Here is a 14,907-nt window from a genome sequence, read left to right as displayed (position 1 = left end):
ATATATTTAATGAATTGCCCTCAACTGCCTTCTGTGGTAGAGAATTCCACAGGTTCACCACTCTCTGGGTGAAGAAATTCCTCCTCATCTCAGTCCTAAATGGCTTACCCCTTATCCTTAGACTGTGACCCCTGGTTCTGGACTCCCCCGCTATCGGAAACACCCTTCCTGCATCTAGTCTCTCTAGTCCTGTTAGAATTTGTTTGAAAGTTCTTTATCTGAATGCACGTAGCATTCGTAACAAAATGAATGAGTTAACGGCACAAATAATGACATGTGGGTATGATCTTGTGGCCATTACAGAAACATGGCTGCAGGGTGACCACGACTGGGAATTAAACATACCAGGTTATTTAACAATCAGGAAGGACAGGCAGGAAGGGAGAGGAGGTGGGGTGGCTATGTTAATAAAGGAAGGAATCACTATAATACAGAGAAATGATATTGGGTCAAAGGAGCAGGATAGTGAAACAGTTTGGGTGGAGGTAAGGAATAATAAGGGGAAAAAAACACTAGTGGGTGTAGTCTATAGGCCTCCGAACAGTTGCAACTCTGTTGGACGGAGTATTAATCAGGAAATAGTTGAGGCTTGTAATAAGGGAACAGCTATAATTATGGGGGATTTTAATTATCATATTAACTGGACAAATCAAATTGGGCAGAGCAGCCTTGAGGAAGAGTTCATTGAGTGTATTAGGGATGGGTTTCTTGAGCAGTATGTAACTGAACCGACCAGGGGGCAAGCAACCTTAGATTTGGTCCTGTGTAATGAGACAGGATTAATTAAAAATGTCCTAGTAAAGGATCCCCTTGGAATGAGTGACCATAACATGGTTGAGTTCCATATTCAATTAGAGGGTGAGAAGGTTGGATCTCAAACAAGCGTGCTGAGCTTGAATAAAGGAGACTATGAAGGTATGAGAGCGGAATTAATTAGAGTGGACTGGGAAAATAGATTAAAGGGTAAGACGGTACATGACCAGTGGTGTACATTTAAGGAGTTATTTTACAACTTCCAAAAAATATATATTCCACTGAGGAAAAAAGGGTGTAAAAGAAAAGATAGCCATCCGTGGCTAAGTAAAGTAATTAAGGATAGTATCCGACTAAAAACAAGGGCATATAAGGTAGCCAAATCTAGTGGGAGGATGGAAGATTGGGAAGTCTTTAAAAGACAGCAAAAAATAACAAAAAGATTGATTAAGAAAGGGAAGATAGATTATGAAAGTAAATTAGCAAAAAATATAAAAACAGACAGTAAAAGTTTCTATAGTTATATAAAAAGAAAAAGGGTGGCTAAAGTAAATGTTGGTCCCTTAGAGGATGAGACCGGGAAATTAATGGTGGGAAACATGGAGATGGCAAAAACACTGAACAATTATTTTGTATCAGTCTTTACAGTAGAGGACACTAAGAATATCCCAACACTGGACAAACAGGGGGCTCTGGGGGGGAGGAACTAAATACGATTAAAATCACTAAGGAAGTGGTACTTGGTAAAATAATGGGACTCAAGGCGGATAAATCCCCTGGACCTGATGGCTTGCATCCCAGGGTCTTGAGGGAAGTAGCGGTAGGGATTGTGGATGCATTGGTAATAATTTTCCAAAACTCACTGGACTCAGCAAAGGTCCCGGCAGATTGGAAAACTGCTAATGTAACACCCTTATTTAAAAAGGGTAGTAGGCAGAAGGCTGGAAACTATAGACCTGTTAGCCTAACATCTGTGGTTGGTAAAATGTTAGAGTCCATTATTAAGGAGACAGTAACGGGACATTTGGATAAACATAATTTAATAGGGCAAACTCAGCATGGTTTCATGAAGGGGAAGTCATGTTTAACAAATTTGCTTGAGTTTTTTGAGGAAGTAACATACAGGGTGGATAAAGGGGAACCAGTGGACGTAATGTATTTAGACTTCCAAAAGGCATTTGACAAGGTGCCACACAAAAGATTATTGCTCAAGATAAAAAATCACGGGATTGGGGGTAATATCCTGGCGTGGGTGGAGGATTGGCTCTCTAACAGAAAGCAGAGAGTTGGGATAAATGGTTCGTTCTCAGATTGGCAACCAGTAACTAGTGGTGTTCCGCAGGGGTCAGTGCTGGGTCCCCAACTCTTTACAATCTATATTAACGATTTGGAGGAGGGGACCGAGTGTAACATAGCAAAGTTTGCAGATGATACAAAGATGGGAGGGAAAGTAGTGAGTGAGGAGGACATAAAAAACCTGCAAAGGGACATAGACAGGCTAAGTAAGTGGGCAGAGATTTGGCAGATGGAATACAATACTGGAAAGTGTGAGGTTATGCACTTTGGCAGGAAAAATCATAGAGCAAGTTATTATCTTAATGGCAAGAAACTGGAAAGTACTGTAGTACAAAGAGATCTGGGGGTCCTGGTGCACGAAACTCAAAAAGTTAGTATGCAGGTGCAGCAAGTGATTAAGAAGGCCAATGGAATGTTGGCTTTTATTGCTAGGGGGTTGGAATATAAAAACAGGGAGGTATTGCTGCAGTTGTACAAGGTATTGGTGAGGCCGCACCTGGAATACTGCATACAGTTTTGGTGTCCATACTTAAGAAAAGACACACTTGCTCTCGAGTCAGTACAAAGAAGGTTCACTCAGTTAATCCCGGGGATGAGGGGGTGGTCATATGAGGAGAGGTTGAGTAGATTGGGACTCTACTCATTGGAGTTCAGAAGAATGAGAGGCGATCTTATTGAAACATATAAGATTGTGAAGGGGCTTGATCGGGTGGATGCGGTGAGGATGTTCCCAATGATGGGTGAAACTAGAACTAGGGGGCATAATCTTAAAATAAGGGGCTGCTCATTCAAAACTGAGATGAGGAGAAACTTCTTCACTCAGAGGGTGGTAGGTTTGTGGAATTTGCTGCCCCAGAAAGCTGTGGAAGCTACATCATTAAATAAATTTAAAACAGAAATAGATAGTTTCCTAGAAGTAAAGGGAATTAAGGGTTACGGGGAGCGGGCAGGAAATTGGACATGAGTCTGGGTTCGGAATGGTCATGGCCCTGTGGGTAGTGGAGCGGGCCCAGGGGCCGTGTAGCCTTGTTCTGCTCCTACTGTGTTCTAATTCTGTTAGATTTCAGGAGATGGTTTTATTCCTGTTCCTGGCTGGGGTGGAGATCGCCTTTACAGAAGGTAAGTACTGTAGAAAATATAGGGACAGAGTGATCTCCTGGAAGAATTTCGATCGCCTAGATGGGTCGGAGAGGAATTTCCCAGATTTTTTTCTCCCAAATTGGCCATTGGGTCTTTATCTGGTTTTTCGCCTCTCCCGGGAGATCACATGGGTTCGGGTGGATGCAGAGTGATAGAAGATTTGAGGTTAGGATCAGATCAGCCATGATCTTGTTGAATGGTGGAGCGGGCTCGAGGGGCCGGTTGGCCTACTCCTGCTCCTATTTCTTATGTTCTTATGTTCTTATGTTTATGTAGATCCCCTCTCATTCTTCTAAACTCTAGTGAATATAAGCCTAATCGACCCAATCTCTCTTCATACGTTATTCCTGCCATCCCAGGTATAAGTCTGGTGAATCTTCGCTGCACTCCCTCCATGGCAAGAACATCCTTCCTCAGATAAGGCAACCAAAACTGCATACAATACTCAAGGTGTGGTCTCACCAAGACATTCTTCCTCCTGTACTCGAATCCTCTCGCTATGAAGGCCAACATACCATTTGACTTCTTAACCGCCTGCTGCACCTGCATGCTTACCTTCAGCGATTGGTGCACAAGGACACCCAGGTCTCGTTGCACTTCCCCTTTTCACAATCTATTGCCATTCAGATAATAATCTGCCTTCCTGTTTTTGCCACCAAAGCGGATAACCTCGCATTTATCCACATTATTATACTGCATCTGCCATGCTTCTGCTCAATCACCCAACCTGTCCAAATCATACTGGAGTTTCTCTGCATCCTCCTCACAGCACACACGCCCACCCAGCTTTGTGTCGTCTGCAAACTTGGAGATATTACATCTAGTTCCCTCGTCTAGATCATTAATATATATTGTGAATAGTTGGGGTCCTAGCACCGATCCCCGTGGTACCCCACTAGTCACTGCCTGCCACTCAGAAAAAGACCCGTTTATTACAACTCTATGCTTCCTGTCTGCCAACAGGTTCTCTATCCAAGTCAGTACCTTACCCCCAATCCCATGTGCTTTAACTTTGCTTTAACTTTACTCACTGGGAGGGCTGAGGTCACTCCTTGGCGGATCAGCCAGTGAGGATACGAAGCCAGATTTAAAAAAGAAATTAACCTCAAACGCTTCTGCAATAAAAGCAGCAAATGCTGGAAATACACAGCAGGCATCTGTAACGAGAAGGGAAGGGTTAATGTCAGAACTGGTTTTTGGAGTAGTGGGAGGAATAATTTACTTCAAAAGTTTTTAACACTTCTGTGTGTTTTCCATTTAAGGGGACGTCCGGTATCAATAATAACACAGCAGGTGAAAAGGGCAACAAAGGAAACCCAGGACAACAGGTATATTATTTCACCACCTTTCTATTCAACTCTATGTTTGTCCTGCATTACATTTTCATTTGATATCTCTATGTAAATTGGATTCAGTTAAAAAAAATCTGGCAATAAAAAGCTGGTATTAATAAAAAGATTGTCATTAAAAACCCTGCTTTAGTCACTGATGTCCTTTAGGGAAGGAAACCTGCCATCCTTACCCGGTCTGGCCTATATGTGACTCCAGTCGCACATCAACGTGGTTGATTCTTAAATGCTCTGAAGTGGCCACTCAGTTACCTTCTAATAGCAGCCAGAGATGGGCAATAAATGCCAGCCTTGTTAGTGACACCCTCATCCTGAGAATGAATAATAACATCAGAGGTTTGGTGGGATATACTCTACGATGAGCAAGGATTTCAAGTGTCAGGATAAATAAGGAGAGCCAACAAAAGCCCAAAATTTGGTTAAAGCTTAAAACTTGAATTGATCCATTTCTTTACAAAATGGATGACAGACCGTTTGTTTGCCCCCCCCCCCCCACCCCACCAATGCTTTTTCTGCCAGGTTTCTCCACCTTGCCTTCCTGAAGGTGTTGCCCAATAATGGTTCCCCAGGTGACAGTTCACCTTCCAGTGCCTTATCCAAGTGAAGAATTTGCCGCAGGAGGGTGGAGTCACAGCCAAACCCAATTCTGTCTGAACCCATCGTTCACGTTTCCTGAAGGTGTTGTTGGATAGCAATCAGTCGCAGAAACCCTGGACAATATTCTCCCTCGAAATAGGGCACCGTGGCCAGTGACCATGCTCCTATAAATGTCCTGGCTGAGATCAGTTTAACTCGGTACAAACTGTCGATCAAATTGATCAGTATGGCTCAGCTGCTCATTGCATCAATCGCTCTTATCCAACAGGGCAGCCAATGGGAAGATCTGTGCTGTTATGTGGTCATGAGGCTTTAAAATCCCACCATTGGTATAAGGGGTAATTTTATGATAACACACTGCTGGAGTGGAGCTTTGTTCACTGGGAGCTCACATCAGGAATTCAAGCATGAAGGTCACCTGTTCCCGTGGGATTTTCCACACTAGTGGTGTCATGCCAGCCTTGTACCGAGAGCGGGTATTTGTAAACTCTACCCTACAAAGTCAACAGCAGCGGCCTTCTAAAACCATAATAGTTGTCCTATCATATGACAGAACAAAGAGGTAGGACAAGAGTAGAGCAAAAATCTTTGACCACATCAAGGCAAATGACAGGAAGAAGGGCTGTTAAATGGCTGTCACTGGCTGTGTTAAATGGCTGTCACTGGCTGGATTTTGCAAATTTGTGTTCCATTGTCAAGATTCACGCACTGAAGAAAGAAATACTTGCATTTATATTGTGCCTTTCATGACCTCCGGACATCCCAGAGCACTTTACAGCCAATGAAGTGTAGTCACCGTTGTAATGTAGGAAAAGTGGCCACAAACTTGGGCACAGTAAGTCCCACAAACAGCAATGTGATAACGACCAGATAATCTTTCTTTTATTCGTTCATGGGATGTGGGCGTCACTGGCAAGGCCAGCAGTTACTGCTCATCTCTAGTTGCCCTCGAGAAGGTGGTGGTGAGCCGCCCTCTTGAACCGCTGCAGTCTGTGTGGTGAAGGTACTCCCACAGAGATGTTAGGGAGAGAGTTCCAGGATTTTGACCCAGCAACGATGAAGGAAGGGTGATATACATCCAAGTCAGGATGGTGTGTGACTTGGAGGGGAACTTGCAGGCAGGCTGCTTTTTCTTGGATGGTGTCGAGCTTATTGAGTGTTGTTGGAGCTGCACTCATCCAGGCAAGTGGAGAGTATTCCATCACACTCCTGACTTGTGCCTTGTAGATGGTGGAAAGGCTTTGGGGAGTCAAGAGGTGAGACACTCGCTACAGAATACCCAGCCTCCAACCTGCTCTTGTTGCCACAGTATTTATGTGGCTGGTCCAGGAAAGTTTCTGGTCAATGGTGACCCCCAGGATATTGATGGTGGGGGATTCGGCGATGGTAATGCCGTTGAATGTCAAGGACGGTGGTTAGACGCTTGCTTGTTGGAGATAACCATTTCCTGGCTCTTGTGTGGTGCAAATGTTACCTGCCACTTATTAGCCCAATCCTGAATGTCATCCAGGTCTTGTTGCATGTGGGCATGGACTGCTTCACTTTCTGAGGAGTTGCGAATGGAACTGAACACTGCAGTCATCAGTAAACATCCCCATTTCTGACCTTATGATTGAGGGAAGGTCATTGATGAAGCAGCTGAAGATGGTTGGGCCTAGGACACTGCCCTGAGGAACTCCTGCAGTGATGTTCTGGGGCTGTGATGATTGACCTCCAACCACTACAACCATCTTCCTTTGTGCTAGGTATGACTCCAGCCAGTGTAGAGTTTTCCCCCGATTCCCATTGACTTCAGTTTTACTAGGGCTCCTTGATGCCACACTCGGTCAAATGCTGCCTTGATGTCAAGGGCAGTCACTCTCACCTCACGTCTGGAATTCAGCTCCTTTGTCCATGTTTAGACCAAGGCTGTAATGAGGTCGGGAGCCGAGTGGTCTTGGCGGAACCCAATCTGGGCATCAGTGAGCAAGTTATTGGTGAGTAAGTGCTGCTTGATAGCACTGTCGACACCTTCCATCACTTTGCTGATGATTGAGAGTAAGTAGGATGGTCGGGCAGTAATTGGCTGGATTGGATTTGTCCTGCTTTTTGTGGAAAGGACATACCTGGGCTGTTTCCACATTGTCGGATAGATGCCAGTGTTGTAGCTGAAATGGAAAAGCTTGGCTAGAGGTGCGGCTAGTTCTGGAGCGCAGGCCTTCAGCACAACAGCCGGGATGTTATCAGGGCCCATAGCCTTTGCTGTATCCAGTGCACTCAGCTGTTTCTTGATATCACGTGGAGTGAATCGAATTGGCTGAAGACTGGCTTCTGTGATGGTGGGGACCTCAGGAGGAGGCTGATATGGATCATCCACTCGGCACTTCTGGCTGAAGATGGTTGCAAACGCTTCAGCTTTGTCTTTTGCACTCACGTGCTGGGCTCCACCCTCAATGAGGATGGGGATATTTATGGAGCCTCCTCCTCCCGTTAGTTGTTTAATGGTCCACCACCATTCACGATTGGATGTGGCAGGACTGCAGAGCTTTGATCTGATCCGTTGATTGTAGGATTGCTTAGCTGTGTCTATAGCATGCTGCTTCCGCTTTTTAGCATGCATGTAGTCCTGTGTTGCAGCTTCCCCAGGTTGGCACCGCATTTTTAGGTACGCCTGGTGTTGCACCTGGCATGCTCTTCTACACTCCTTATTGAACCAGATTTGGTCCCCTGGCTTGATGGTAATGGTAGAGTGAGGGATATGCTAGGCTATGAGGTTACAGATTGTAGTGGAATACAATTCTGTTGCTGCTGATGGCCCACAATGCCTCATGGATGCCCAGTTTTGAGCTGTTAGATCTGTTCTGAATCTATCCCATTTAGCACGGTGGTAGTGCCACACAACACGATGGAGGGTGTCCTCAGTGTGAAGATGGGACTTTGTCTCCACAGTGACTGTATGGTGGTCACTGCTGCCAATGCTGTCACGGACAGATGCATCTGCGACAGGTAATCTGTTTTAATATTAGACAAGACAGGGAGATTGCCCCTGATCATCTTCAAAATAGCGCCATGGGATCTTTTACATCCACCTTAGACGGAGGCTCGGTTTAACATCTCATCCGAAGGACGGCACTTCTGACAGTGCAGCACTCCCTCAGTACTGCACTGAAGTGTCAGTCTGGATTTTGTGCACACGTCTCTGGAGTGGGACCTGACCCCAGAACCGTTTAACTCCGAGGTGAGAGTGCAACCAACTGAGCCACAGTTGACACCACTGGGAACACTCATCAGTAGTTTGGACATGGAAATCAGCAGGTCCTGCAGGATTTTTCTGTGCCTGGTGTGCAAATTCATAAAACGTACCACTGATGGTAAATTGCTGAATTAAGTCACAACACCGGGAAAACTCCTCTGCTCCTTTTCAAATGGAGGCCCCTCTGACAGTGCAGCACTCCCTCAGCACTGCACTGGAGTGTCAGCCTAGATTTTGTGCTCAACTCTCTGGTGTTGGACTTCAACCCACAACCTTCTGGCTCAGAGAAGAGAGTGCTACCACTGAGCCAAGGCTAACACTTCCAACAGTGTCCAAACTGCCAGAGTCTTTTTTCCTATAAGATTATTAGAATATGGAATACATTTGCACAGTGGCTGCTGAAGCTGAGCTGATCATGATATTTCGGAGGGAATTAGATAGACACTTGAAGAAAGATATTAAAGGGTGAGGTGAATGAGCAGGGAAATGGGACTGGAGAAGATAACTCTAATGTGCCTGTACTGACATTTTTATGACTCTATGAAAGAAAAATGTTCATCCGCAGTAACTGTGCAATGTTTACAGCTTTAAGCCTGTTCTTATCATTTTGTATAATGTGTTATTCAATGGAAGCCCAATGGCCGAAGGAATTGTTCAGCAATACTCCAAGGTATTTTGTGGAAGGTTCAACTAGCAACTAAAAATAGCATTATCAAACAGGAATTTGTATTTCTTAGGGATACAGAAACAGTTTCAGTGAAGGTTTCAATTATACCAAGCTTCTTTATGTAATTTAGAAAATGAAGAGGAATATTTTATATCACTTTTGGACTTCTTTGAATTACGAAAGATTTGTGCTATTCTTTAATACGCTGGTGGAGTAACACTTTTAGAATTTAGTTAGAATAACACTGCAACTTTCTTTTACAGGGTGATGTGGGTATTCATGGCGATGGAGCAGTTGGTGGAGAAACAGGCAACCGTGTAAGAATAACTCTTAATGAAATGATGTTGCATGCATTCCTGAAATAATTCATTTGTGGGATGTGGACCAGTAATCAAACAACACAGAGCCAAAAACTCCTACCTTCTATAACTTTATTGAAAAGTAGACAAGTTTCCAACGTGGTGGGAGCGCGAAAGAAACCATTGATGCATAATTGGTCTGTGTTTAATGCTTCTCTGATTTTCTTCAACAATAGATTAACAAACACAGGATAGAAAATAATGGATTTTAGGTTGTCAAGGTCTCATTAAAGGCCGGTCAAAAAGAACCTGTACACAATTGCACAGCTGAGGAGAATCATTAAAACATGAATATCTTAATCTAGATCATACTTGGCATCAAGGAAAAAAGAACTTGCTTTTATCTATAACTTGCACTTATACCTGGCATTAGTCAGCTTAAAGAACAGAAAGGTTTCATCATATCGCCACAGACCTGCTCCACAACATGGGTGCAGTGGCCAGTGTCAGGTTGCTAACACTGGAAGAGGAGAAGGAGGAGACAGCAGGCAGGGTACACAGAGCGCATAGACCACTCAAGACTTGCAGCAGGCACTACTGTAGACAGAAGTCTACCACAACAGATTGTACTACCTTGTCAAGATGGAGGTGGACTTCATGAAGACATTCAGCCCCAGACTCAGCAGGGAGCCTGTGACTGATGTGTGCCATCTTATCCCAAGAAGGCAGCCATTTGTATCACACAGCCAATGGCAGAAGGTCATCACTTCCTTCAACTTTTATGACCCATGCACATTCCAGGTTTCCAGAAGGGCATCGCAGCAGTCAGCCACTTTGCTGTATACCACTCCATTAAGGGGGTCATTGAAAGTTTATATAGCCATGGATCGCATCTACATACACTTCAGTAGTGAGTAGTAGCAAACGCATCTATACTATAGAACTATAGAAGTTTACAACGCATCAGGAGTCCATTCAACTTCCCTGCTTTAGTTTGCCAGAGATCTGCATATGTTCCATTAAAAGTTTACTTATGTCCATCTGTACAAGAAAAGAATGACTGGTTGCAAGATTTAGTGAAAGTCATTGTATCTGTTACATTGTGCAGTGGTTGCAGTGCTTGGGGCAAATTCTTGTCTTCAATGGCTGGACATTGATCTGGTGGAGCAGATCATAGATCAGTCATTCTATTGATTTCAGTGGGATGAAGATCGGGCGGGCGATCGCTCTGCCGGATTAGCACCAGGTGGTGAAGGTGAAAATTTACCCAGTGTGAATTGCTGCAACCTGTTTGTTCATATACCCTATTACTACCAGCTCCCTTAGTTGAAGAATTAGCACTAGTTGGTGGCTGCACATTGCTTGTTGTACCATTGTTTTGCTTGAACATCTTAGCTTTCTCTCTGTTGAATTCCCTGTATGATTCTGCTGGGGGTGGGGGGAAATCATGGAAACTATTTTCCTTCCAAAAGTCTACAATCCACCAAAAGTGATTTTTATACACCACATGTTAAATAACCTCTAGAATATTTTCATTTTTGTAGGGTCCAGAAGGTCTAAGAGGAATGCTAGGCCCAAAGGTGATTTTTTTCTTATAATTTTGAATTGTTTTAAGATTGTATCATACAAGTTTTGTTTGGATTTTACCACATGACCTGTAACGAATGTAAATGGGAATGGTTAACGTTGAACGTGATGGTGAATCTAATCCAGATTTGAACTCAGTACTTACTTTGTTCGGTCTCTCATCATTGTCTACATCTAAGATTCCTTCAGTAACTTTCAACAATGCAGTATTAGATGTATTAGACCTGTATTACCTGTGCTTTAAAAATCTGATGCTGTTGTTAGTGTTCCTACATGTGTTGTCTGAATCCAAATGGATTTGAAAATGTTAAATTTGAAACACGGAATAGGCCTGATTTGAACCAGCTTCACTTTCTAAAATGATTTTGGAGTAAGAGTTCACTCATTGCAAACATTACATGAGCCAGTGATCCATGACTACCACTACCTGCGCAGGTGATCCAATATATGTTTTCTGAAACAGCCTCCAATAGGCCTGTAGGAGAGCAGAGGCATCAGATGGTTTATAAAACAATACAGAGAGTCGGGTTGGTGTTTCCTTCCTGGGTAAGTGTAAAAGTGCCAAATATCCATTGATCACCTGGGCACTTTTAAAATGCAGGATGGAGTTGTACCGTAGGTGACTTAAACTGGTGTGAGAGCCTCGTTGTGTGGTCTCACATTGCTTGGCTTTAGTGCACTTGATGCTAAATAGATTTGTGTGTGTATTGATGCAGAAGGGCCCTGTATAACTTGGCAGTGGGATCCTGATCACAAATTATACTGCCACTTTTTACATCAGTGCATACTGGAAGTTATCTTGGGTCAATGCACATATGACAGTGTAACTGCACCCTTACACTCATTGGGAGTAGTTTTAACTTTGGCCAGTGGTGTGAAATGGGCGATATTGAATTAGCCGTGCATTATAAGACACACTTGAATTTCCTTTCCATTGAAGCCAATAGATAGGAAAATCGGGCATGGCAACCAATTTGACGTCGACCATTTAGTCCAAAGTTAAAATTAACCCCAATGTTTCTCTGGACTTCTCTTATTACCTTTTAATCTTTTTTTGCTTATCTTAATAAATCCTCTTGCCTACCCGATTCCTTGGACAATTTAAAAACCTTTTGTTTACCCCTATGTAACAACATTGGCCTCTTAACCTGTAAACTATCTTGATTTAGCTGGAATTAATTTGAATTGTAGGCTCATCAATGCATTCTATTTTTCTTCAACATGTTACCAACCACCATTGAGTTCCAATTTACCTTTTTTTTAAACTCATTTTATATTCTATAAAAGATTTCTCTTTTGAAGTCCAATATTATTGTGTCACCATCCTTCTCATACCCCCCCATGTGAATTCCAGTTCTAACGATATTATGATCATTAGATCCTTGATGCTTTTCTGTTCCTTTCTCATGTACCATACCTGGGCCATTGCTAATGATTAGACCCAGAATGCAGACATATTAAAAAAGAATCCTGTATCGCTCTAGAAATAGTCACTCTTCCTTACCTTTTCCTCTGCTGTTTTCCTAGTCCTTATCTGGTAATTAGAAGTTTACAGCAGGCCATTCGGCCCATTGTGTCTGTGCTAGCTCTTTCCTAAAACTAATCATTCTGCCCTGCTTGCTTCCCATACCTCTGTATATTTGTGGATTTATCCACTTTTTTCCTTGAAAGATGCAATGGTCTCTGCCACAACGACTCCCTGTCCATGCTCCAGTAATGATCTGCATAAAGAAATTTCTCCTAACCTCTCTCCTTGCTCTTTTCAGGCTTCCTTGTCGGTCTCTTCTATCCTCCTACTCAGGAGACCTGTAAGAACAACCAGTAATTGTGTATCTTTTGCTATCCTTGACTGCACTCCATCCAGTGACTGCTGCATAAGCCAAAGTACTGACCCAGTTTTGTTCTACAGATGCAGTGTCCTCTCTTCAACATATTGTCACGAGTCAGAGAACGTTACTGATAGATGGGGATGTCCTGGCCTTCCCTGTGATGTGAAACTATCTGTTTCCACCTGTCACCTAGTGGCATTCTTAGTTTGCATTGTGAGAAGAGAGCGAGAGACAGCAAAGATTTGAGACAGAGTGAGCTAAATTGTCTTCACCACATGGGCAGTAATCTGGCGGAGTGCATCAACTGCCCCTTAGAAAGCACGTCTGATTTTTGTTCCTTTGGAATCAATAGAATGGAAAATGGACAGGTTCTATAAGAGGCGCTTGATCCTCTTCACTAGATTACTGCCTAGGTGGAGAAGATGGAAATTTACCCTAGTGAGTCGGCTAGGGAATGAAAGGTAGGTCACACAAAAGGTGAACAGGAGACAGAGTTCATGGATTAGGTTGGGATAAAGGCATGTTGTTTCTAGAGTAACCGCCAGCAGTAAAACTCATCTAGAATCACATTGGAATCTTTAATCATGTTTGAAATTAAACATTAAGAACCAGGATGTAATGTTAATAATGAGTGAGAAAACATGGTGTGCCACTTTAATTCTTTGCCTCTCCCTAGCATCTGTCTGAGGCTGAACCATATTTGACCTTAAATGAACTTCCGACCACATATTTGCGGCATAATTAAGACCGCCTATTTCCACCTCCGTAACATCGCCCACCTCCACCCCGCCTCAGCTCATCTGCTGCTGAAATCCTCATCCATGCCTTTGTTACCTCTAGATTTGACTAGTCCAATGCACTCCTGGCTGGCCTCCCTAGTTCTACCCTATGTAAACTTGAGGTCACCCAAACCTCGGCTGCCCGTGTCCTCGCACCAAGTCCCATTCACCCATCACCACTGTGCTTGCTGACGTACATTGGTTCCCGGTTAAGCAAGGCCCCGATTTTAAAATTCTCATCCTTGTTTTCAAAACCCTCCATGGCCTCGCCCCTCCCTGTCTCTGTAATCTCCTCCAGCCCCACAACTCCCCCGAGATATCTGCGCTCCTCTAATTCTGCCCTCTTGAACATCCTGATTATAATTGGTGGCCGTGCCTTCAGCTGCCTTGGCCCTAAGCTCTGGAATTCCCTCCCTAAACCTCTCTGCTTCTCTACCTCTCTCTCCTCCTTTAAGACACTCCTTAAAACCTACTTCCTTGACCAAGCTTTTGGCCATCTGCCCTAATTTCTCCTTATGTGGCTCGGTGTCAAACTTTTGTCTTATAATCACTCCTGTGAAGCGCCTTGGGACGTTTTGCTACGTTAAAGACGCTTTATAAATACAAGTTGTTGTTGTGCCAGAGTTTACATGTCCTCTTGCTCCTTATTGCCTCCCTAAGGAGCGTGTCTATATAGTGTACAATTTTAGTAATAATAAGATTAATGATATTATTATGAACTAACACAGTTATGGTTTGCCTATGCCCCAATCTAGAGCCCTGATTTTAACCTGGGGCATGCGGGGGCCGGGGTGGGAGGCACAAATCCGACAGGATCGCAGTGTGTAGCAAATGGTCGCCAACTTAACCTCCCGCTCACATCGGGACTTTAGATGTTTAGTAATTACAAATTTCCCTTTGTTTCTTGTCCAAGTGCGGTGCTTCATTCAAAGATTTCAGATTTAACTACTGTCACATCATAAGGCAGTGCAAAGTCTAGTTTTGCTACAGTGTCGTGTATTTTTCCACAGAGAGGGTAACTCAAATCATTCATCAAAAATCACAAGACTAATATTGGCCTCTTTTTTTGCAAAGGGAGAAAATGGAAATGCTGGGAAGGAAGGTCGGAAAGGAAATCCAGGAATCCAAGGACCACAGGTGGTTGCCAGTAATGATCAGTATTCAACATTAGCACTGGAGAAACTCACTGTTTCACTGGTTTTATTGCATGCTGCGGTTTTATTGTAGTTTCGGAGATTTAACTCAAGGTAAAAATAGCACCAAGATTTGAAAAGCACACCAATCTTCTATAGGCTTTCTGCTGTTTTATTTCTTAGGTAAGAGCGTGTTTTTGCCTGTATCTGTGTCTGTGTGCATTTATGCGTGTGTGCATTCATGTG

General features: G+C 43.5%; 1 protein-coding gene across 1 annotated transcript in view; it reads left to right on the top strand.

Moving 5' to 3' along the window:
• The window catches only part of LOC147117769 (collagen alpha-6(VI) chain-like), a 133,348-nt gene that overhangs the window by 81,847 nt on the left and 36,594 nt on the right, over positions 1-14,907 (top strand). Inside the window, exons 24-27 of the mRNA XM_085989394.1 lie at positions 4,452-4,517; positions 9,298-9,351; positions 10,878-10,913; positions 14,603-14,665. Of these exons, the coding sequence (XP_085845520.1) occupies positions 4,452-4,517; positions 9,298-9,351; positions 10,878-10,913; positions 14,603-14,665 (219 nt within the window). The remainder of the gene's footprint in view (positions 1-4,451; positions 4,518-9,297; positions 9,352-10,877; positions 10,914-14,602; positions 14,666-14,907) is intronic.

This window comes from Somniosus microcephalus, chromosome 5 (genome assembly GCF_052327205.1).
Source record: "Somniosus microcephalus isolate GS21.2 chromosome 5, FLI_Smic_1.0, whole genome shotgun sequence".
Taxonomy (NCBI): domain Eukaryota; kingdom Metazoa; phylum Chordata; class Chondrichthyes; order Squaliformes; family Somniosidae; genus Somniosus; species Somniosus microcephalus.
The sequence above is the reverse complement of the archived record's forward strand: the minus strand, read 5'-3'. Positions and strand labels throughout refer to the sequence as shown.